The sequence below is a fragment of the Periplaneta americana genome, chromosome 16 (genome assembly GCF_040183065.1).
Source record: "Periplaneta americana isolate PAMFEO1 chromosome 16, P.americana_PAMFEO1_priV1, whole genome shotgun sequence".
NCBI lineage: Eukaryota > Metazoa > Arthropoda > Insecta > Blattodea > Blattidae > Periplaneta > Periplaneta americana.
In genome coordinates this window covers 165105212-165129006 of record NC_091132.1, presented here as the reverse complement: position 1 = coordinate 165129006, position 23795 = coordinate 165105212, and the positions used below count along the sequence as shown (strand labels likewise).

The 23795-nt window shown below is 33.7% G+C and overlaps 1 protein-coding gene across 4 annotated transcripts in view; it reads right to left on the bottom strand.

Annotated features, from left to right (window-relative positions):
• The window catches only part of LOC138691769 (gastrula zinc finger protein XlCGF28.1-like), a 218554-nt gene that overhangs the window by 185542 nt on the left and 9217 nt on the right, over positions 1–23795 (bottom strand). For 2 of the 4 annotated variants that reach the window (XM_069814140.1, XM_069814139.1), the window contains exons 3-4: positions 23405–23521; positions 16123–16205 (exon numbers count right to left, since the gene is read on the bottom strand). In XM_069814140.1, the coding sequence (XP_069670241.1) occupies positions 16123–16205; positions 23405–23521 (200 nt within the window). Of the gene's footprint in view, positions 1–16122; positions 16206–23404; positions 23522–23795 lie in introns of those variants that run through there. The other 2 variants (XM_069814126.1, XM_069814130.1) reach the window with 2 other exon arrangements.

Genomic DNA, 23795 nt, shown 5'->3' with positions numbered 1-23795 from the left:
AATGGAATAGCGAAAAGCAAATTCAAGTTTCTCTTTCTGAAAATGAGTCTTTTCACAAGTAAAAGAATGCACTAAATATCAATATTATTCTCCCATAAACCCTTCCTCTAAAAGCAGTGCATGATGGCCAGCAGTCCTGAAGCAGCCCAACTGTACGTAGCATAAGAGAACACGTCATGTAAGATCTGTCAGAAAGCGGACTTACATTGCAAATAGCCATTATCACATTACGTGGAATTCAGCCTTGGTTAAAATAAGTTATGAATGATAAAACTGGTTCTTAATCGGTTATTTTACGACGCTTTAACAACTGCTATGGTTATCTAGCGTCCGAATGAGATGAAGGTAATAATGATGTCCAGAGTCCAAAGCTGAGGGTTATCCAGCATTTTCCCTCCACAAGTTGAGGGAAAACCCCGGAAAATACCTCAACCAGACAACTTATCCCGACTAGGATTGAAAATCGTGCCCGCTCTGATAAATGTTGAACAATAACCAAGGAGATTAACTAGCTCTTTTTAACCAACAACGTACTACTTGAACAATTTCAAGGGGGAAAATGTTCCGGGACTGGGTATCGATCCCGTAATCTCTGATTGAACGTACCAGCGCTCTACCGACTGAGCTACCCAGGAACTCCACCCGACACCGTCTCAATTTTGCACTTATATCCACACAACTCGAATGGGCTGACGAGACGCCAGAGACCCACATCGAATGCACACAACTCTGTGTGACTTGGAATTGTGGTTTTCTGTTCACGTACACAGTGACGTATATATTATGCAAATATCGATGTGGGTCTCTGGCGCTTCGTCAGGCCACGTGAGTTGCGTGGATATAAAGGGAAAAGTTGAGACGGTGTCGAGTGGAGATCCTGGGTAGCCCAGTTGGCAGAGCGCTGGTACGTTCAACCAGAGGTCCCGGGATCGATAGCCGGCCCCGGAACAATTTTTCCCTTGAAATTATTCACATCTGCTTTACAGGGAGCCTTACCTGAAAGACTAGATTTGCAAGAATACAAAGTAAAGTAAAGTTGTAGTGCGCGCAATAGCCGTAGTGGCGCTGCAAAAATAGAATGTTTCTACAAAGGAGATTCTAAACTTGCGTGCATAGGCTGTGTGGTGTTATGCAGAAACAAAATATATATAGTTCTAAAATCACAGCTCTATGGTCGATATGTGATTGAAAACGGTGGTTGTTCATGTGCGTATACCAGCTGTTTCGGTCTACACCTGTGGAGTAACAGTCAGCGCGTCTAGCCGCGAAACCAGGTGGCCCGGGTTCGATTCCTGGTCGGGGCAAGTTACCTGGTTCAGGTTCTTTCCGGGGTTTTCCCTCAACCCAATATGAGCAAATGCTGGGTAACTTTCGGTGCTGGACACCGGACTCATTTCACCGGCATTATCACCTTCATCTCATTCAGACGCTAATAACCTAAGCTGTTGATAAAGCGTCGTAAAATAACCTACTAAAATAAAATAAAAAAACAGGTGTTTCAGACCACTCTTATCAGCCTTTTTTCTCGAAAACTACGTTCATAAAAAATTTGATAACCAAAACTTATGTGAAGAATCGATTGTGGTAGTACCATTTACAGTAACAGACAGAAAGTAGGGGTACCTGTGGTCAACTTCGAAATTTCAAATGAGAACATGGGTCATTGAAACTACTTTTAAAAAGAAAGAACTTTCTCTTCTAACTTTTATTCTTTACTCGCAAAGCAACAAAAGTGATTTCTTCTGAGAAACGCAGTATGTTGTTTATGTACCGTAGAAAAGGGTGAAGTCAATCAAAATTTTGCAACATTTTATTGATATTGGGGTTATGCAATGGAGCGAAGTTCCTCAGAAAATAGCATTTTGTCTTCAAATCTTTCACTTAAGAAGACACGTTACAAGAATTGAATTACAATCTATAAAAAACTGTTTTTTTTTTTACTTGTGATCGAAGTTACCTGCTTAAATAGGGTAAAATCGATCACCATTGAATTTTTATTTTAAGATCGATTTTAAAATATTGCGGAGTAAAGTCGTTCACTGATTATGTTTTTAAAAAACAAATTAAGTGTATTACATATATTTTATTTGTTATAAGGGGTGTAAAAAACAATAATAATTTTCAACATATGTCTATAGCTTTATATAGTGTATCTTTTGTTACTGTGATCATACTATTCGATACAATTAGGCCTATAGGTCTCCACTGTACAATCGTGACTATGATTGCCATTACATTACAACACATTATAATACTTCACATACCAACAAAGATTTAAGAATTCAAAATTTACATTGTAATACCACACTTCAATTATAACCTAAAATGCAATTCAACGTTGCTTAGGTTTATATCAGATGTTATTTGAAATCTTCCCCTCCTCATGTCACTTTAGAAACTACGTTGTTCGCATAGTCAGGTACAGAGGGGTGTACAAAATATGTTCCTTTGGCAGTGCTTCTCTTACGCAAGAAATTCACCATAATTTCGTCTTCCTCTTTCCCCACTATCCCATCAATATAAGCTATACTATGACACTTTTCTGTTTATAAGTGTTAGTTGGAGGTATTTCGGTGAACAATTTATTCTTCCTGCTGGTCCTATCTGTTTCGAGTAGGTCGATGGCATGATCGACTTAACCCTACAAAGGTACAAGTTTTCTTAAAATAATAAGTTTCAATACTAACATTTACTAACTGTAAAACTATTATTGCAGGATACAATTTCAATGAAAAGTACTTACGTATACTTCCTGTCTCCTTTCACTGCTGACGATAATTTAGAGTTTGTAAGACTTTGTTTTCATTTAAGAGAAAAAGTTGAAAATAACAATTTTCACTTCAACGGTAATTACACAGTGTTCCCATTGTTGGCATTCGCAGGCTTTTTGTTGTCCCTCTCGCTTACATTTGCAATGTCAGGCAATGAAGTCAGCATAACAACATTTTAACAAGTAAATGAGAAAATATATAATTTTCAATAAAAATCGCAAATGATCGATTTTACACTCACTGAATGACTTTACCCACTTTTACGGCATGTACACTCTTCACAGTAAATGTTCAAAATGAACGCCACCCTGTGCTAATCAATGTTCTGATCACTTCCTAACTTCCGTGATTCCACTTCAGCGAAGCTGGGAGACCCACAAGCTTCTTTAATTCTTTGTTTTATGTCTTCTCTAGTTGTTTGACGCACCTGGTAGCACATGTCTTTAATTCTCTCCCGTAAGAAGTACGAAGTCAGGAGATCGGGCTGGCCAAGCTACTGGTCCTCCTCGTCCAATCCATCGTTAGGGAAATGACTACGTGAAAAGTGAGCTATACAGCCGTCCTGCTGAAGCCACATCCTCAACTGAAGCGCGAGAGGAACGTCAGGAAGCAACTGGTGCATGTTTCGGAGGAAGTGTGCGTTGTCCTCAAAAAAGTATGGTCCTATGACTCGTTATTGGAGGAGACCACACCATGTGTTGAGGCTCCACACGTGCTGGTAATCCACTTCGCGTAGCCAGTGTGGATTAACCGGAGATTAGTAATGGGCCTTGTAGAGATTCACCTGACCATTACTTTTGAAAGTTACCTCATCAGTCCACAGAATTCTGAGCTCGAAATCACAATCAGTGTTTAGAAATCAGTTGCAGAAACCAACACGAGTCTGGAAGTCTTGTCACCCAAGTTCCTGATTGAGATGAATATGGTATGAATAAGGTTTTGTCTATTGGAATTGTAAACACTGTACGTATTATGGTGCTACCTTGAGTCAAATTGCAAGTCTTCTTGTGGGGGAGAATTAAAGACATGGTCTACCAGGTGCGTTCAACATCTAGAGACCAGGGAAAACAAAGAATTAGATAAGCCTGTGGTCTCTCAGCTGTACTGAAGTGGAATCACGAATGTTAGGAGGTGATCAGAACATTGCTCAGCACAGATTGGCGTACATTTTGAACACTTACTATGAAAAGTGTACGTACATAAACAACATAGTCCGCACCTGTGGAGTAACGGTCAGCGCGTCTGGCCGCGAAACCAGGTGGCCCGGGTTCGATTCCCGGTCGGGGAAAGTTACCTGGTTTAGGTTTTTTCCGGGGTTTTTCCTCAACCCAATATGAGCAAATGCTGGATAACTTTCGGTGCTGGACCCCGGACTCATTTCACCGCCATTATCACTTTCATCTTATTCAGACGCTAAATAACCAGAGATGTTGATACAGCGTCGTAAAATAACCCAATAAAATAAAAAATAAATAAACAACACACAGTATTTCTCAAAAGATACCATTCTTGTTGCTTTGCGGGTAAGCAATAAAAGTTAGAAAAAAAAGTTTGAGTTAAAGTTGTTTCTTTTTGAAAGCAGTTTCCAATGGTACCTTCAATGACCCTTGGTCTCACTTGAAATTTCGAAGTTGAGCCCAGGTACCCCTACCTCCGGCTTATTATGGGAAATGGTACTATCTGTACCACCAATCGATTCTTCACATAGGTTTGAGTTATCAAAATTTATTATGAACAGCCAGTATCATATAGTTTTCGAGAAAAAAGGCTGATACGGGTGATCTGCAACACCGGAGGCCAGGCAACTGCTAGTAATTGTCGTCTCTGTCAACAAGGTCACTTCCGATCTTGTCAGATACAAATAAAATGTATACATCTGAATAATTTCAAGTTAGAAATATGGACGAGCATAAAAAGTCGTATGAAACTCACCTATAACGGTAATTAAGAAGCTCGTATGAAAATTATGAAACTCGCTTGTGCTCGTTTCATAAACATCCATACTCGCTTCTTAATTACTATCATTATAGGCTCGTTGCATTATGAACAACTAGTATCATATAGTTTTCGAGAAAAAAAGGCTGATAAGGGTGGTCTGCAATACCTGGTATAAGAGGACTCCAGAGTCCAGCAACTGCAAGTCGGAAGATTGACTTGAAGACAACATAACTGAGATTTAACTAATTTTCTTCCCTGTCAACATGTTAACGTCCACAACTCCTTGATACTAAAGTTAAAATGCACTTACGACATTCTTCCATGAATAATTAACATAATCATTAATTAACTTTTTGCGCAAATATAGGACCCACACAACGCGATAAAACGGCTAAGGGCGTCTTGTGTTTTCAGTATAGTCGCCAGGACAATCACTATTATTGATACAAGTTACAGCATTGATGTAACAATTGAATTCAGAACAAGCGATAAACAGAAACATCTTCCGACTCGTGACGAGAGACATTTGAAAGCGCCAAGAGTCATCCAAATACAAAAATCACACTGTGACAAACTCGCTATTAGTTTTCTCACCCTCCTCGTATGTCATCGGTATGTTGAAGTCATTGATGAAAGAACCAATCACAGCCATTCACCTTATGTATTTCAATAGCATCTAGTCGAATAACGTGGACGCGAATTAAATTTACCATAGGCCTAATTTCGTGTAAAAACATGATATCTCGTTTGAGATTTGCCACTATGGACGATATTCCTCTACTTACAACAGCTCGAGATGGATAAATTATTACGTGGAAGTACAGAAAAGCTCAGAAGATTATTTTTCGTTGAGATTCCAACAGAGACAAATTATGATTCGTGAGTATTGTGCTCCTTTGTTTAACTAGCCATAACTCGAAAATCAGTAAACGTTCTGATTTCTTAATTTAGTAGGTTATTTTACGACGCTTTTCAACATCGTAGGTTATTTAGCGTCTGAATGAGACGAAGGTGATAATGCCGGTGAAATGAGTCCGTCACGGAAAGTTACCCAGCATTTGCTCATATTGGGTTGAGGGAAAACCCCGGAAAAAACCTCAACCAGGCAACTTGCCCCGATCGGGAATCGAACCCGGGCCGCCTGGTTTCGCGGCCAGACGCGCTGACCGTTACTCCACAGGTGTGGACAAAAAGCTTTTCAACAGCGACCATTTTGAAAACTAATTTCCATTGCTTCCTAATATTTTTGGACCCTCATCTAACCAGAAAAAGAAAACATTTACCGTTCATCAACTTTTGAAAGTTTAGATGTCTATTCTGAATAGATCACATCGAAGACAGAATGTTTTTGCTTACTTTTCAAAATGATTTTAATTTAGAATTTTTGTCTATACCTTCTCTGGTTATTAAGCTCTGAATTCAAACACGTTACCTCTGAATGAGGTTCTGGCTGATATGTACATCTATTATCAGGCAGTACATCACGTGACGATATGCATCTGAAGTCTGATTAGTGTTATATGTAGCTAATCGGCGAAGTATGCAATGGGGAGGGAAAGGAACTGGCCACCCTACCCCATTATCTCCTGGTCTAGTTGCCTTATAAGTGGTGCTTTTGGTATTAAGGCTCATTCACAATGAAAATTAAACATAACCGCAACATAAACACAGAAGTTTGCGTGCAGGCTACTAAATGGGATCATTCAGAATGATTCACATAAGCATTGACATAAACATTACCGTAAGACGTTAACATGAAAGTTTGCAAACTCCAAAGTTTCATGCTTACGCTTACGTGATTTGCAAACAGAACACAATCGTGGAGCGCTGAAGTATAGGACAGAATATGAGTAAATGGCGTCGTCGTTATGTTTCCATGGTTACCAAGTATGTTTGCTGTTATGTTTATGTTCCAATTGTGAATGATGGTATGACTTCTTGATTTTACTGTAACGTTAAGTTAACGCTTACGTTATGTTTAATTTTCATTGTGAATGAGCCTTTACTTGTGAAGTTCAGATCTGTTTTCGGACAACTGACTAAACAAACAGGCCAAGCTACGACATGATAACTGTTAAATACGCGGGAAATATCGTAGACTATAACAGAAACAACTCACATCAGCCTGATGTTAAACTTGAAGGCAATCGTTGCCAAACGCCACAAAATCGTGACGTAACAGAAATGCAACCCGCACAACACCACTATCGCAAGGTGGAGTGGGTATTTCCTCAGGTAGTGCTGTGAATGACAGTTCAGAGACGGCTGTGACCGAAAAAAAATATTCTTCTAATTATTGGCCAGATACAGTTTACTCCTTTTAAGTTTTCCCCTACTATTTATCATTATTGTATTATTAACAAAAAAAATATATCTACGTTCTTATTCACAAAGACACAAGACACGTACTTTACACAGCAGAAAATAAAAAATAGGTTGCAGCCGCCAAATTACTCTTCAAGGAACGACACTCATATAAACTGAGGGAAAGAAGGCAGAGGACGGACACTGGAAAGTTTTCTTTTCTCAATCGTACTATCAGGGACTAGAATGCTTTACCTGCAGACTTACTAAAGGCTTTACCAACAACCAAAAACGTATTTAAAAATAGGCTTAAGGACTTTACTAATAGACGATAATTATACACAGTACGTAAAGGATGTAAATGATATTTTGTTATTGAAGTGTTGTATCAGTGAAGAATTATGTTGTGTCAGTGAAATGTGTTCCTGTCAGGTAAGCTTTATAGTTTATAGTGGCAGTGCAAAGTATTTGAACAGTGAAATGTTTTTGAAGTGTTAGTGAAATGAGGATCGAATCAGTGAAATGTGTCGTAGTTCCAGTGCAGTGAGTGAGTTGACAGCGAAATGAGTGTAATGTGGAAAGGTACTTGTGCAGATATGAACTTATCATACTCGTGGGTTGTAGTTCGAACTTAGGTTTAAGATACAAATTAGATTTATTTTAAATGTTATTTTAAGTGATTGTGCTTCATTTAATTTAGGGATATTCCCTGTTATTATTATTACTATTTTTATTATAAATTATTGTTAGTATTAATTATTGGTATTATTATTAACTGCATTTTTAATTAACAAGTTTATAAGTGTCATTATTGAGTGTAATTAGTGACCACTGCCACTGGGTATATACCCATTGCAGTGTGAATAAATAAATACATACATACATGCATGCATACACACACACACACACACACACACATACATACATACATACATACATACATACATACATACATACATACATACATACATACATACATACATACATACATAATTTCGATTTAGAAAAATGTACCAGACTAATCATGAAGTTACAAATTACACTATAATAGACGTAATAAAAGTCCAAAACATTTACGCTGATACTTTTTATTGTTTGTTTATAAGAAATATTAAACTTACAGATGGCAATCTTTATAACAAGAATAATGACACCGTACGTCATTCTTTTATTCTCAATTGAACATTTTACAACAAATTAAGGATGTCATATTTTCGCCATCAACACGAAAGAATAATTGTTCCTCCCTTTCTTCTTAAAATTAACGTTTTAGTGTATTTCTGGTTTGTAGGAGAAAATCATATGTCGTGACACGGGTTTTGGCGATCACTGCTTAAAGGAATACATACTCCGATAACTTTCAATTGTTTTCGAACTTCTTCGACCATTAACATGTCTGAACCAACGAGTTAGATACTATAGAGAGGCTGAAGACCTCTGATAATCGCTCCCTGCAGAGGCCAACAGTACTATGGTTCGTTCCCTACAAAACATGGCGGTCTATAGTACCACCAGCCTCCGCAAGGAGTGCTTATCAAAGGTACACTGCCTCTTTGAATAATTTGTCCCGTAGTTTCCAATGAATGCTTTATTTCATATTCTTGTATGATACTTTCAATAATAATATTTCACGACATATCTATTATTATTATTATTATTATTATTATTATTATTATTATTATTATTATTATTTGTATTAATTGTAGACTTGGGTCAGTGGAAGAGCAGGCTTTAACTCTGCACAGGTAAAATAAAATAAATTATATTTTTCGGCTACATCAATATTTAATTTAAACATTTTGCTATAGGTTTTGTAAAAAGGTGATTTATAAATGAAAGAGTAATAATTAAGACTTTAAAATTTCAAAAATGTCTCATTCCCTCGGATTTAAATAAAATGTACCGTAAATCATAATATTCGTTGCTGGATAATTAACCCCTCTCAATACAAGTACCATTGCCGCAGAGAATTATAAGATAAGACGGACTGAGCATAAGGGAAATATCTGTATTAATAAGTTTGTACCATCAAGAGTTTAGTATTTATTGTGTTTATAGGACCTACTCCAATTTTCTTTTTATTAATGCGTAGTCCTCTTTTTGTTAATAAAGAGGAAAGTTAGCACTTGCATCACACACAATTTGTCATTATTGTTCAAAATAATGTACGAACAGTTTTATTCTGAAAAAGCCTCTGCTTAGTTGCGAGACACGTGTGAGATCAATATTTGTTTCAAATTATATTAGACTACACGATGTCTCCATCACGCGAAAAGAAGTGTAGCTAGCTGTGGCTCCTGTTGTTTCTGATAACAATGTTAATCGTAAGTATCTTATCGTTTCAATAAATGTGGTGAGTTATGATCACGAGTAACTTTCTATTAGTGTCATTCTTTAATTATTATGTTGCATGCTAAGAGGTTATTTGTAGTTTTAATAATTTCAGTTTTCAAAAGTTCTCTGTGTTAATTCCAATTTCAAATGAATTTTTCTCAATAACTTAATTATTGGATTTTTGTTTTTTAAATTTTCGCCACTACGTTTCGTATATTTTACTCCTATTAGTTACATACGTCGTCTCTCTTGAAATCACCTGGTAAGCACTGAATTACATGGTTTCATATTAGGTTAGATTAGCTGTAAGGTCATTAAATTTGTGACGAAGTCAAAAAATTATTTATTCTTCTTCTGCTGAATACATTCATCCGTCTTTAGGTGCTTTGCTTTGGTTACATAGAGTATAGCTTGTCATTTAATATCTGGGCTATATTTAGTGAAAGTAACAAAAAATATAAGCCTACAGCCGTTATAAAACGTAAAGTTTTGTGTGTATTTTACTTTTTACTTATTAACATAGTCTTAATATGTAACTCAATTCACAATACTCATCACAGTCATTTCCTACAACATCCAAGCCACGCCCCTTTGTTTTGAGTAACCAAAATATGGCGGACAAATGTTCAATTGTCTTCAACTTCCAGAAGTCTTAAGCCTCTCTATAGTATCTAGCTCGTTGGTCAGAACTGGCGTCAACATAACATTAACAGTTTAATGTACCAGAAGAACTCCAAAACCATCTATTATATGTCAACAATTTCTGGGACGCTCTGACGGCAAAAGATTTCCACACAGTATCACTGATCCACACACTTCACAGATGGGGCGTGATTTGAAGCCCTGAGACAGGTTTGTCACTAGTTCCGAAATCACAGCTCCTATATTCCACACATGCGCTTAGAGGGGACTCTATTCCACGTAAATGTTGCCAAAGATATGCCTCTTGCAAGGTTTGTCGCTTGTGCAAGCGTGCGTGTCTTTTCAGATGACCGGACTCCGTAAAGTTCTTCCCACAGTCATTGCACTTGTATGGTTTTTCACCAGTATGCACGCGTGCATGAGTCTTTAAATGACTCGATTCAGTGTAGCACTTCCCACAAACATCGCACTTGTATGGTCTCTCACCCGTGTGTATGCGTAAATGTAGTTTCAGACTCCCCGGATACGAAAAACTTCTGCCACAAATGTCACAATTAAAGGGTTTTTCACCTGTGTGTAAGCGTGAATGCCTTTTGAGGCAACCAGAGTGCGAAAAACATTTGCCGCACACATCACAACTGAACGGCTTGAGGCCTGTGTGTACGCGTGAATGCGTATTCAGATTTGTCAGGCGCGAAAAAAACTTTCCACACAAATCACAACTGAATGGCTTCTCGCCTGTGTGTACGCTTAAATGCTTCTTGAAATCTCCCGAGTGAGAAAAACACTTTCCACACATGTCACAACTAAAAACTTTTCTTCACTGTGTGCACGCGTGAATGCATATTGAGATTTGCCGAGCGCGAAAAACACTTTCCACACACATCGCAACTGAATCGCTTGTTCCCTGCGTGTAATAGGCCATGGCTTTTGAGACTTGCAGAGTCTGGAAAACACTTTCCGCAAACGCCACAATCGTATTTCTTGTCGTCTGTATGCAGATCCTCTTGTGGAATATTTTCGCAGATTGTTGTATGGGCAGCTGCAACGCTGACAATTATATGTGCCATTAGCGGAAGGAATGTCTAAATCACAAGGAATACTACATGGACATTATGATACACTATATATTTTAATTTGAGTTTTAATACATTGACTTTCTAAGAATATTCATTACTTACATTCAAAATATTGAAAACTAATTTTGTAAATAATTACACATGCAAATATTTGGTTTTGCTCGCAATTCTGTGTTTCGCTGTTAGCCATATGACATTGTTTTAACCAATCATTTTATAAATCTTCATGTATTTTGCAAGGCTATAATATATTTTCACACTGTTAATGTTTTTATGCTCGACCATGCCGAAATGTAGTAATTATACACGTGGTAGCAGTCCTTTAATGCATGTCATTAAAGTACACCTAATCATTAAAGTTCAGGTTTTCGATTATTGTCGGATATGCAATCGAAAGACAACGAGCAAAACGTCACGCAGGCTGGAAATCCAATACTGTCGGAGAAGGTTATGTTCTGTTACTATAATAATTAGCGTTAAATGTCAATAATATTCAAATAAATTCAATTTGTCATCTCGTTTTTCAATGTCGAATTCAATTTCAAGGTTATATCAAGTTTAACGAGATTATATCAAGGTCGCCGACATTCGTTACAGGGAAAAAATCAATACTGTCGCGTCTGCGCACACCTCACAATTTACGAGATTGCACAAGGTCAGTTCCCTTCCCATTCACATAAGAATAACATGAATACTTATGAATAATTTCAAGTTAGAAATATAGTAGAGTATAAAAAGGCGTATGAAACTTGCCTATAATGGTAATTAAGACGCTCGTGTGAAAATTATGAAACACGCTTGCGCTCGTTTCATAAACATCCTCGCATCTTAATTACCATCATTATAGGCTCGTTGCATAATGTACTATTATGTTCATAATATTGATATGTTATTCCTTTACACCTGATGATGCCATACACGGCGAAAGCACTAGCCACATTTCAATTATATCTATGACCTAATGTTTTTATTTGTATAATTCATTAGTCTAATAAACTATGACAGTTATTGAAGGACTTTATTAATCATTTTTTGTATTAACATATTTCGTTGAGTAATGAAAGAAATCTATGAGAGAATTTTTGTCTTCTGTACTTCAAAGTTCTAAATTTAGTATAACTTCTTCTGATTTATTTGTACGTAATTTTTGTCAATACCATTTCGAATTCCACCAATGTAATTTAATCAAGTTCTCTTCTCAGTTCTAATTTATGTGTTGTGGAAATAAAGTGCCACGAGTCCGGAGGTCTGTAAAGCACTCTAGACACTCTTGTTTGGAGATAGGGTTCAACAGGACTGTCAATAACCTCATTACTGAAGTATAATAACAACAACAATAATAATAATAATAATAATAATAATAATAATAATAATAACAACAATAATGATAATAATAATAATAATAATAATAAAATTATTAATAATTATGATTGTAATAACAATATTAATCATTATAATAATAACAAAAAAGAGTAATAATAGCAATGTTTATAACAAAAAATAAAAATAATGCAGTAATAATAACAACCAGCATGCTGGTCTCTTACGCAGAGGGCCCGGGTTCGATTCCCGGTCGGGTTGAATTACCTGGTTGAGGTTTTTCAGGGTTTTTCCTCAACCGTTAGGCATGTGCCAGGAAATTCGGGCCACATCTCTGGAATCACCGGCCACATTCATCACCGACGAAATCATATTCATAATAAATCAGTAACATATATACAGTCGCCATCTAGATCACAACAATAGAACTAATCTCAACAATAGTATACAGGCCTTCGGATTTGAAACAAAGATTAAGTCGCGATATGACCAAAGATGGTAAAGCGAATATAAATAACAGCGAGGAAAATAAAAATAATAATAATAATAATAACAATAATAAATTACTTCAACTCGCTAAAAATTGTATAAATATTAACTTGTTCCAACATCTTACACCTTCAAGATCTATGAAATAGAATAAATGAAATGAAAAAAAAAAAAGGTTATGAAAGAAATATATACAAATATGACAGTAAGTAAGGCAATAAACAATTTATCTAAAGAAATTTTAGGCAAGAATGGAATCAGACATGGATAGTCCATATGACGTACCTTGTTCAATCTCGGTACAGTTGAAATTACAAGAAAATTAAACAATTATTTTCAACACCGAAGATGGGGTGGCAGTAGCCCCTAAACATATCTGTTGCTTTTTAATCTCTTAATAAATTTTAATATATCGTGATCATACAAGAGCATTATTGATTTCATGCATTATTATAAAATTAAATTATTTATCACTGTACAATTACTGACCACAGCATTTCTCAATACAGTAAAGTCAAATAAATTAGTAAAAAATGGAACTGAGATAAGTAATAACAATTTTAATTCAAGTGTGCAGACGACATAGCACTTTTAGCACATTCTGAAGATAATTTACGAATACTACTCCTGCAATTTTTGACAAAGACCAAGCGAATATACGATGGAAATTTCAGGAAATAGAACTAAGGCGTTAGTACCGTGAAAATAACCTACAACACGAAAATTAGAAATATCTTAACATAACAGAGCAACTAATTTAAATATCTAGGCATTGACTTTACCTGAACACATTAAATGAGAAGTAACATCATTAAGATCGCATTGTAAACCACTTTTTATCAAGTTGCGTATAGTATTTACTTTGCCATTGATATATGTGTTGACCTGTCTCATTTATATGACGAAAAAAATTCTAAATTCATCAGCAAATTGTTACCTTCATGATTGTTCCAACCATAACAGAAATAATAGCTATCCTAATAAGAATAAATATAGTATCACTCAAAACAGCTTTGATACGGGAGCAATAAGACTTTAAAGTAGATTACCTTCTTATACAGAGTGATTCAGACCATCCGTAACAGTAATTTATTCCGGAAACTAGTGCATTAAAATTTTCGAGACAAAAATATTGATGACTAAAGCACATGTGATCTTTCACTTGAGCTTCATTTCATCAATCAATCTTAACAGGAAGTAGGGTCAGTGGCGTATCACTTTAAAATTTCAAATCGGAGTAGTGATCAAATATGATACCATTTGATAGAGCTCTTCAAAACAAACAACTTTCACAGGAAACGTTTTTATTAATTCCTAATCTTTCAATGAGAAAACGTACAAAAAAGCAATGGGTGATTCGGACCACTGTTAAGTCGTTTATTTCGGACACTAAAGCATTAAAATTTTCGAGACAAAAATATTTTTAACTAAAGCACATGTGAACTTTCACTTGAGCTTGATTTCATCAATCAATCTTAACAGGAAGTAGGGTCAGTGGCGTATCCCTTTAAAATTTCAAATCGGAGTAGTGATCAAATATGATACCATTTGATAGAGCACTTCAAAACAAACAACTTTCACAGGAAACGTTTTTATTAATTCCTAATCTTTCAATGAGAAAAGGTACGAAAAGATAATGCCATCAATATTGAGAAATGTTACAATACGAAAATGTAAACAAGACAATGTTGACAGATGTCACTGGAAACTGGACAATGTCATTAATGTTTACAAATGTTCAAACTGTCTGCCGTTCTGAGCAGCACACACCCGTACTCTTCTTCTAACACTGTCAGTGACTAAAATACATTTTTGTCTCGTAACATTTCTCAGTATTAATGGCATTATCTTTTCGTACGTTTTCTCATTGAAAGTATAGGAAATAATAAAAACGTTTCCTATGAAAGTTGTTTGTTTTGAAGAGCTCTATCAAATGGTACCCTATTTGACCCCGACTCCCATTTGAAATTTTAAAGTGATACGCCACTGACCCTACTTCCTGTTAAGATTGATTGATGAAATCAAGCTCAAGTGAAAGTTCACATGTGCTTTAGTCATAAATATTTTAGTCTCGAAAATTTTAATGCACTAGTTTCCGAAATAAATGACTTACGGGTGGTCTGAATCACCCTGTCTAAACGAATCTTCTAAAAGGTAGCTCAGAACTAAATTGAAGGCAAATCCTCTTTATGATCTTGAGGAATATTTTATTAATAATTAGCAGTATATTTCGTTTTGACGTTGTTATACACTCTTTTAATGTTTCCAGCATTGTCTGCTTTTGCCTGTTTGCCTGCCTGCCTCTATCTTTCCATCCATCTATCCGTCACAGCAAGAAAATACTAACAAAAATTGGAAATTGCCCCAGTACTGCGACATTAGGTAATAAGAATTTTAAGGACATCAAAACTTGTTAAACTTGTACATAGTTATTGATGTAAAACCGGAGATATATCACAAAAACCTAAAGAGTTAAATGAAGGAACAGAAATGAAGATTTTAAGAAGCACACAAATATCACAAAGGCATATAATCAAAAGTCAAATAATTACGGATGAATGCAAAATTAAACCTGTGAATAACTGGATAATGCATAGAGAAAATTAAATTGCATTAACATCTCGATTACATGGAGGAAAACTGATTGGTGAAGAGAGATTGGAAACCAAATTTAGTTTGCACACATTCATAAATGGACGCAACAAACTCCACGTTTAATGGGAAGAGGAGACAGAAAAGAAAATTATGCATTTAATAAATCCAAAAATTCAAATCCTTTCAGATTTATTAATTTCTTTGTTTGAACTTAGGATCAGTGTGGGTTCTGTAGCAGAGAAGAATGACTGAAGGAAGTAAAACTCATTTCGTTCAACGTTATAAACAAAAGTATATTAGAAATGCATGATCAAGTGTCAGAAAAAAATGGAAACCAAATTTCCTGAGAACATGCCATTGGTCTATGAAAGAGATCAGTAAATTGTCCTGCAATAAACGTGATAAGGTGAAGCAGGTCTATGCATAGGTATTTTCTTTGACGCCAGCAACATCAGCTCCAGTAGTTTTAGTAATGGTAGGTCAGGTTTCGTGATAGTGATAGGATATCTTATAATTCATGGCATTTATGTCTGCAAGGTATACTGAAGTTTTCATACGAACAATAATCACGCTGAAAGTACAAATATATTTATGGTTTAAATAAAGCAGTGAAACCAACGACAAAGTACAGACTCATATATTTCACTCACCTCTCAGCTAAAATTTCATTCTCTTCTGCTGTTACTTCCAGTTTGACCTCCTCCTTCACTTGATCCAACCCACAAAACACTTCCTGTGGGAGAAGATTATGTAAAATAGACACACAGGACAATAATACAGGAACTATCAATCGATTGTAGTTTATATACCTCAGATTTGAATGTAAATCTTACCGAAAGCAGTAGAAAATATAAGCATTGTTGGCAAAAATATGATATGGAATTAAATACAAAAAGGAAATTAAAAAATACTGGAATTTTGTAGCAAATATCGTGCGTTAAGTACATTTTGTACCACAATGAGTTAATTCAAACAAAATAACAAAGATTCTCGCACCATTTTCTAAGATGCTCACAAGTGAGAACCAGACATGTCAGGGAGTATAAATTTGCAACTGATCCAATCCTTATGGTAAAGTCACTAATGGATAAATTTGATGAAGGATGTGAGGACCTATTTTAGACATTTGTGAATCACCAGGAAGTACTTTATATGATTCAATTAAACACACTAGCATTAATAAAACAAAAGAATTTCAAATTCCTGGGAATCTTTAAAGTGTTGGAAAGATTAGTCAATTCTGTCACGAGAGCTTCGAATTTCTACACATGTAGGATACTAGTAGGGATATCCTGAACTAGCACCAACAGATAGCGCACGTGTACTATGAGGGATGCACTTTGCGTGTGCATTTGTTTTTCGGTATGTGAACATTGAGGATATACGTAGTGTATTAGTATATTAAACACTCTTAAAACAACTAAAAATGACAAATTTTTGCTATGTTCCTATATGTAAAAACCAGGGAAAGCTTTTTGTCTTCAGTCAGGTCCCGAAATATTCTGAATATATGCTTTAAACCTTAAAAAATATAAGTAATAAAATTGGGCCTCGAAAGTGCTAGCTATTAAATAAAAGTAACTACTTCAAGTAAGGAAATGTTGACCATAGTTTCAGTTTGGAAGAGGAAAAAGAAAAATTAATAAAAACATACGCAACCTCGACAGCGAGCCATGTCAGCTTAAATTATAAGCAGTAGTTGTAGGAGTCTCCGAAGTTTACGCCTGCAGTGAACTCTCGATAAACTGGAATGTTTATTATCCAGGAAGATCTCTAGTGAAATCCATTTCGTGAATAATGTTTTTAATGTACTGTACCCTAATTATTAAAGCCATGTTTTAACTTCAAATTTTCAAATCATCCCACACAGTATTCAAAACTGCATATCCTTAACCTACAAAACATACTACTAATCGTGATACTATTGCGATCATTTTATATCATCCTATACTAAATTGCATTTGATCTTTCTGCAACTACAGAAAAAATACAAGGAATTCAATATCGACAATCTCTTCCCTATAAAAAAAAAACACATTGGTGGCTGCGTATCCTGTTTTAGCGTACGGTTCTTAAATACTAATGATTAAAGAGGGCAATAACACTTTCGACATATTCCCTATCTTTTTATTCGTACATATTGTTCTCAAAGTTCTCGTTTATGTTCATGAACATTCAATTTACTCGTATTTATATTCTGCATACTGCAATTTCCCCACCCATCTCGGGAAATCGCTCAATATTATACAGATTTACGTTATTATTTATTGTAAATTAAATTAAATTATGACGTAAGAAAATACTGAATTATATTAAATTATATTAGGTTATGCAAAATAATTGTAAATATAATTTTGACACGCACAGAAAACCAACAAGTGGAAAAACATGATCAACTGTAGCATATGACAAAGCATAGCCCTACAACATGTTGCGCCGCGTGGAACACTCCTGCCAACTGACGGTAAAACTTTGCATAAGATATCCCTATTACTCAGACTTTTATGTGGCTATGATTATTTTTATAAATATTTAATAACCTACATTTGTGACAAATCAGTGGTTGACTGCCTGCAAGTCTTATTAATAATAGAAATTAAAATATCCATCCTTTGCCTATGCAGCTATTCTGTGCATCTGGCCACCTACCAATAGTGTGGATGCTGAGCAAACTTCAATAGGTTTAATTTAATTGTCACAGAGTCGCAGAACAAACCAAAGGAGATTAACGTTGAAATCTGTTCCATATTAAACTTGATACGAGTGTCTTTAAATGAAGTAAAACGATTTTTGTCTTGAGTACTGATTTACAGTCTGACAAAACAGATTAATAGAGAGTAATGTTGAAATCTGTTCCATATTAAACTTCCTATGAGTGTCTTTAAGTGAAGTAAAACGATTTCCGTCTTGAGTACTGATTTACAGTCTGACAAAACAGATTAAAGGGAAGTAACGTTGAAATCTGTTCCATATTGAACTTCGTATGAGTGTCTTTAAATGAAGTAAAAGGATTTTTGTCTTGAGTACTGATTTACAGACTGACAAAACAGATTAAAGGAAAGTAACGTTGAAATCTGTTCCATATTGAACTTCCTATGAGTGTCTTTAAGTGAAGTAAAACGATTTTCGTCTAGAGTACTGATTTACAGTCTGACAAAACACATTAATGGAGAGTAACATTGAAATCTGTTCCATATTGAACTTCCTACGAGTGTCTTTAAATGAAGTAAAAGGATTTTTGTCTAGAGTACTGATTTACAGACTGACAAAACGGATTAAAGGAAAGCAATGTTGAAATCTTTAAACGAAGTAAAACGACTTTTGTCATCAGTACTGATTTTAACTAAAGACTTTAAAAAAAATTGATTGTTCAAAATATTTTTTGTTTAATGCACAAATTATTCCAGTATGATTTACTGAAAAAAAAAAAAAAAAAGTTTTTTTGTTTGAAATGTTACTTCTCATACCAGCTCATAAGCATGAGTTTGGAGATCAAATTTCTCATACTGGTAGCAATCCTAATAATGGTTGCTTTTTTTGTAAACACAAGAACGTGATTTTTGGTTTCAAGACATGTACAAAATACATAAAAGATTTTTTAACGCTAAATTCCCGTAAATTACATTTGCAAGAAATGTTTCCCTAATAACTCAAAAACTATCCAACACTCTGTGACGATATTATTTGTGTATATATTCATGTCATAGTATTAAATGATGCAAAATCACTTCTCTATTTGCATAGATTCTCTGATAAAAAATAAGTTCATTACAAAAAATGGTCAAATATTGCTTTACATAAAATAAAAATATTGTTTATTAAGGAACGTAGTTGAAAGAGCATTATCTGCAAACATTTCAGAAATAAATTAAAAAAGAGAGAGAGAGCATTAAAGAGTTGAACAGTGTCTGAGATATGAGGGAAATGCTTCATCACTGCACACTGAATTGTCATCATTTTTGTTTTTGAAAAAAATTGTATACTACATTTTGTTCATATAGCAGAACGACAATGTCTTACACCTACTAATATTCATTATGGTACAAGTTACAGCAATGGAGCAAAAAAATGTTCAATATTTTCAGAATTTTACTGCTGTAACCTATACCTAACCCCTTAAATGGATATCGGCCACTCTGTGTTTGGTGGTCCCATATCTTATGGATTGTTTCTTATTCAGAATGTCTACTGATTTCAAATGTTTCAAATTCATAAGTTTTCCATTACACTTCAGTGAAATTGATGACCTCTAGGAAATATGTGTGACCCAATGACAACGGTTTTTCTTTTTTGTCTTTGTTCTTTTTTTTTTTTATAATTATCACCTACGAGAATGCCAGTCGAGATGCAAGCTGAATGTTATTCTTATGTCACTAAAATTGTTTAACAACATGAATAACGTAGTTATGTATGACTTGCACTATGCCATTCATCAAATTCTTTATGTCTAAAGAAATAAAAACATTCAACTCTCATTTAGGATGCGAAGGTTGGCCATTTTTAGATATATCTATCATTACATCTATTAAGATAAGGGCTAACAACCCATCACCGTTAAAAACAGCTTGTTACGAAACCATACAATAAGCCTTGGAATGGGACTGATTCTCTGGCATGATAAATAAATAAATGAATAAATAAATGAATGAATGAATGAATGAATGAATAAATAAATAAATAAATCAATAGATAAATAAATGAATAAATAAATAAATAAATGAATAAATGAATGAATAAATGTATAAATAAATGAATGAATAAATAAATGAATAAATGAAAGAATAAATAAATGAATAAATAAATAAACAAATAACTAGATAAATAAATAAATTAATTAATTAATTAATAAATGAATGAATAAATGAATAAATAAATAAATGAAAAAATAAATAAATAATTGAATGAATAAATGAATGAATAAATAAATAAATGAATAAATAAATAAATGAATAAGTGAATAAATGAATGAATAAATAAATGAATAAATAAATACATACATAAATAAATGAATGAATAAATAAATAAATAATTGAATGAATAAATAATTGAATGAATAAATGAATGAATATATAAATAAATGAATGAATAAATAAATGAATGAATCAATAAATTATTAAATAAATGAATAAATAAATACATAAATCAATCAATCAATAGATAAATAAATGAATAAATAAATAAATGAAAAAATAAATAAATGAAAAAATAAATAAATAATTGAATGAATAAATGAATGAATGAATAAATAAATAAATGAATAAATAAATAAATGAATAAGTGAATAAATGAATGAATAAATAAATGAATAAATAAATACATACATAAATAAATGAATAAATGAATGAATAAATAAATAAATAATTGAATGAATAAATGAATGAATATATAAATAAATGAATAAATGAATGAATAAATAAATGAATGAATCAATAAATTATTAAATAAATGAATAAATAAATTAATAAATAAATGAATAAATAAATACATAAATCAATCAATCAATAGATAAATAAATGAATAAATAAATAAATGAATAAATAAATAAATAAACGAATAAATAAATAAATAAATAAACGAATAAATAAATTAATAAATAAATCAATAAATGAATAAATAAATAAAAGAATAAATAAATAAATGACTAAATAAATAAGTGAATAAATGAACAAATGAATGAATAAGTAAATGAATAAATGAATGAATAAATAAATGAATAAATAAATGAATAAATAAATACATAAATAAATGAATAAATAAATATATAAATAAATGAATAAATAAAGGAATGAATAAATAAACAAATGAATAAATAAATAAATAAACAAACAAACAAAGATATAAATAAATAAATAGTAACTATATAAGTTAGAAATTAAGTAAGTATGTAAAGGCTAATTTACACGACGACACTGAGTCTCACAACTAATTTCATGAAAGCACGGAAGTGGAAAGTTGTTTATATGGAGACACTTGTGTGTACTGTAGTTTTATGACAACATTTGTATTTTGCTTCAGTGATATTTGTCTAAATGCGAGAGCAGTAGCAGAGATACATACTACTGACCTTAAAAAGGAAGGAAAATAGAAAATATGGAGTCTAAACTACAGCATGGCTAAAGAGAAGATCGCATTAATTAGGATGTTCTGCAAACTTACTGAAAGAGATAGTTGCAGAAGATCCCAAAAGTGATCACAATCATTTAATAATGACTTTGGAACAGTTCTATTTTTCTGCTTATTTTTAAAGTCTGTGTCATTTAAATGCCACAAACACGTTTACGTATATATAACTCACTTCATTTCGTAAATCAATCCACAGATCAGGACGTGTTTAACCTCGAAACTACAGTTTCATTTCACGAAAAGTTGCAAGCAGCTGAAACTTTACAGTGTTGTAACTCAGTGTCGCCATTACATTCACGCATCCGCATTCAAATAAGAACAAGTTACAAAACCTATGGCCGGTTTTCCAAGTTTTGTTAGAAAATTTAACGACTGTTAAACTCTAAACAGTTTGTTAATTAATAAAATTGTATGTTTTCAACAACAGTTTGGTTTAACAGATTGATAACAGTTTGTTAATTTTAAATATAGGATTTCGGGCAATTAACTCGTTGAACAGTTAGTTAAATATGGCCGATGTCTCCACAGCTGTTCGAACAGAAGTTGCGAAATTAATATTTTGTGTCTTTCTGTAGGGAATGTTTAGCATATGACTGGTAATATAACATTTAAAAAATACTTTGAACTGTTCAGTGTTATTTTATTTCTTTCGTATTTCGTATCCATAATAGGAATGAGGAAATATAACCTTACTATGTAATTGAGGGGTTTGCGGGAAAAAGGGCGTATACGTCAATATGACGAATTGAGATACATGCAATCTAAGACTTTAAAACGCACCAGAATAAAATGTTATACACGCACGCAGCCCTGTCCTGCAGGTATGTACAGTACAATCAAAACAAAATTTCGCTACGAATTATTCACTACATTTTAAACCGTTTTCCCGAAGAAGGGCATATAGGTCTATCCGCCTTTCTTCTGGCAAAGCCGTCAATTATTATTCAGCTCGTCACCTATAACTTTCATTTGTCAACTGTTTGTTTATGGAGCATGGCCTACTATAACAGGTTGTCATTTTATGCAAGTTTCATGACTCACTCTATAATATAGAATTTAAATATTAATTTTAGCCGATCAAAAATTCTCTAACATGTGTAGAATCATTACCAACTGCTGTTGAGTAGTTAAAATAGTGCTAACAGACGTTATAGTTAAATGTTGGTTATCTTAAACAAAATTATGTTGAACAAATGGAAAAAACATTAGCAAAGCGTTAAAAATAAAGACTGTTAATTTAACATTCGTTAAGCAAAATTAAACATTACTTGGACAAACTGGCCAAGTGTGTCGTAGTATAAACTAGCATTAATTAAGAAAGTAAATAGGTAACTATTTAAAGAGGTAAGTATTTAAATAAAGAAACATTTAAATAAATAAATATTTAAATAAGTACACATTTAAACCAATAAATCTTTAAGTAAATAAAGAAAGAAATAATTTAAGTTAAAATAACTGTTTGCCTGTAAATTCTATGCCAACGCATCTAACAAGTGTAAGCACTTACTATGCAGTAAATTATAGTAACAACAATTTATGTTGGGCAGAAAATGAACTAAAAGATGATAAGGCAAAAATTATCAGTGGTGATGTAAAAATTAAAGTTAATATAATTTAGTTAACATTCAGGACTGCAATCTCAACGACAATAAACACGGTGGAAATGATTTACGAATGACTACAGGATGAAGAAATTGAAAGAATGAGAGCAACAATTCTATTCCCTGGTCCCTGAATGTAGCAGCCGTATCAGCCAGTAAATAACACACAGAGAACTACCCACCAACACACTTCATAAACTGCACTCACCTCAGCTTCACTCTTCACGATAGGCAAGTCAAATGGCATCTCTGATTTCACTTCGTACCTGTCGTCCATGCATTCTGTCTTTATTGCACTAACGTGCAAATGTAATGAATTTCCTTCCTGCAAAATAGAGAGCAAAATAATTAGGGAATGTATCATATAAAGATGTTCACAGGCACTCCAAGAAATAGGACGACCTCTCACAGTATCCAGTCAGTGTGGAAGGTTTCAACCCTCCATATTCGTGGGAACAATTGGACTCAAATATAAATAAATCAACTGAATACCTCTGTTCAATGAGGTTGGATGTAACACTTGCACAACATGTTACATCCAACCCTTTTCCAAAGAAGTACTCAACCAATGAAAAGGAAAACACTCGAGAATTTCTACG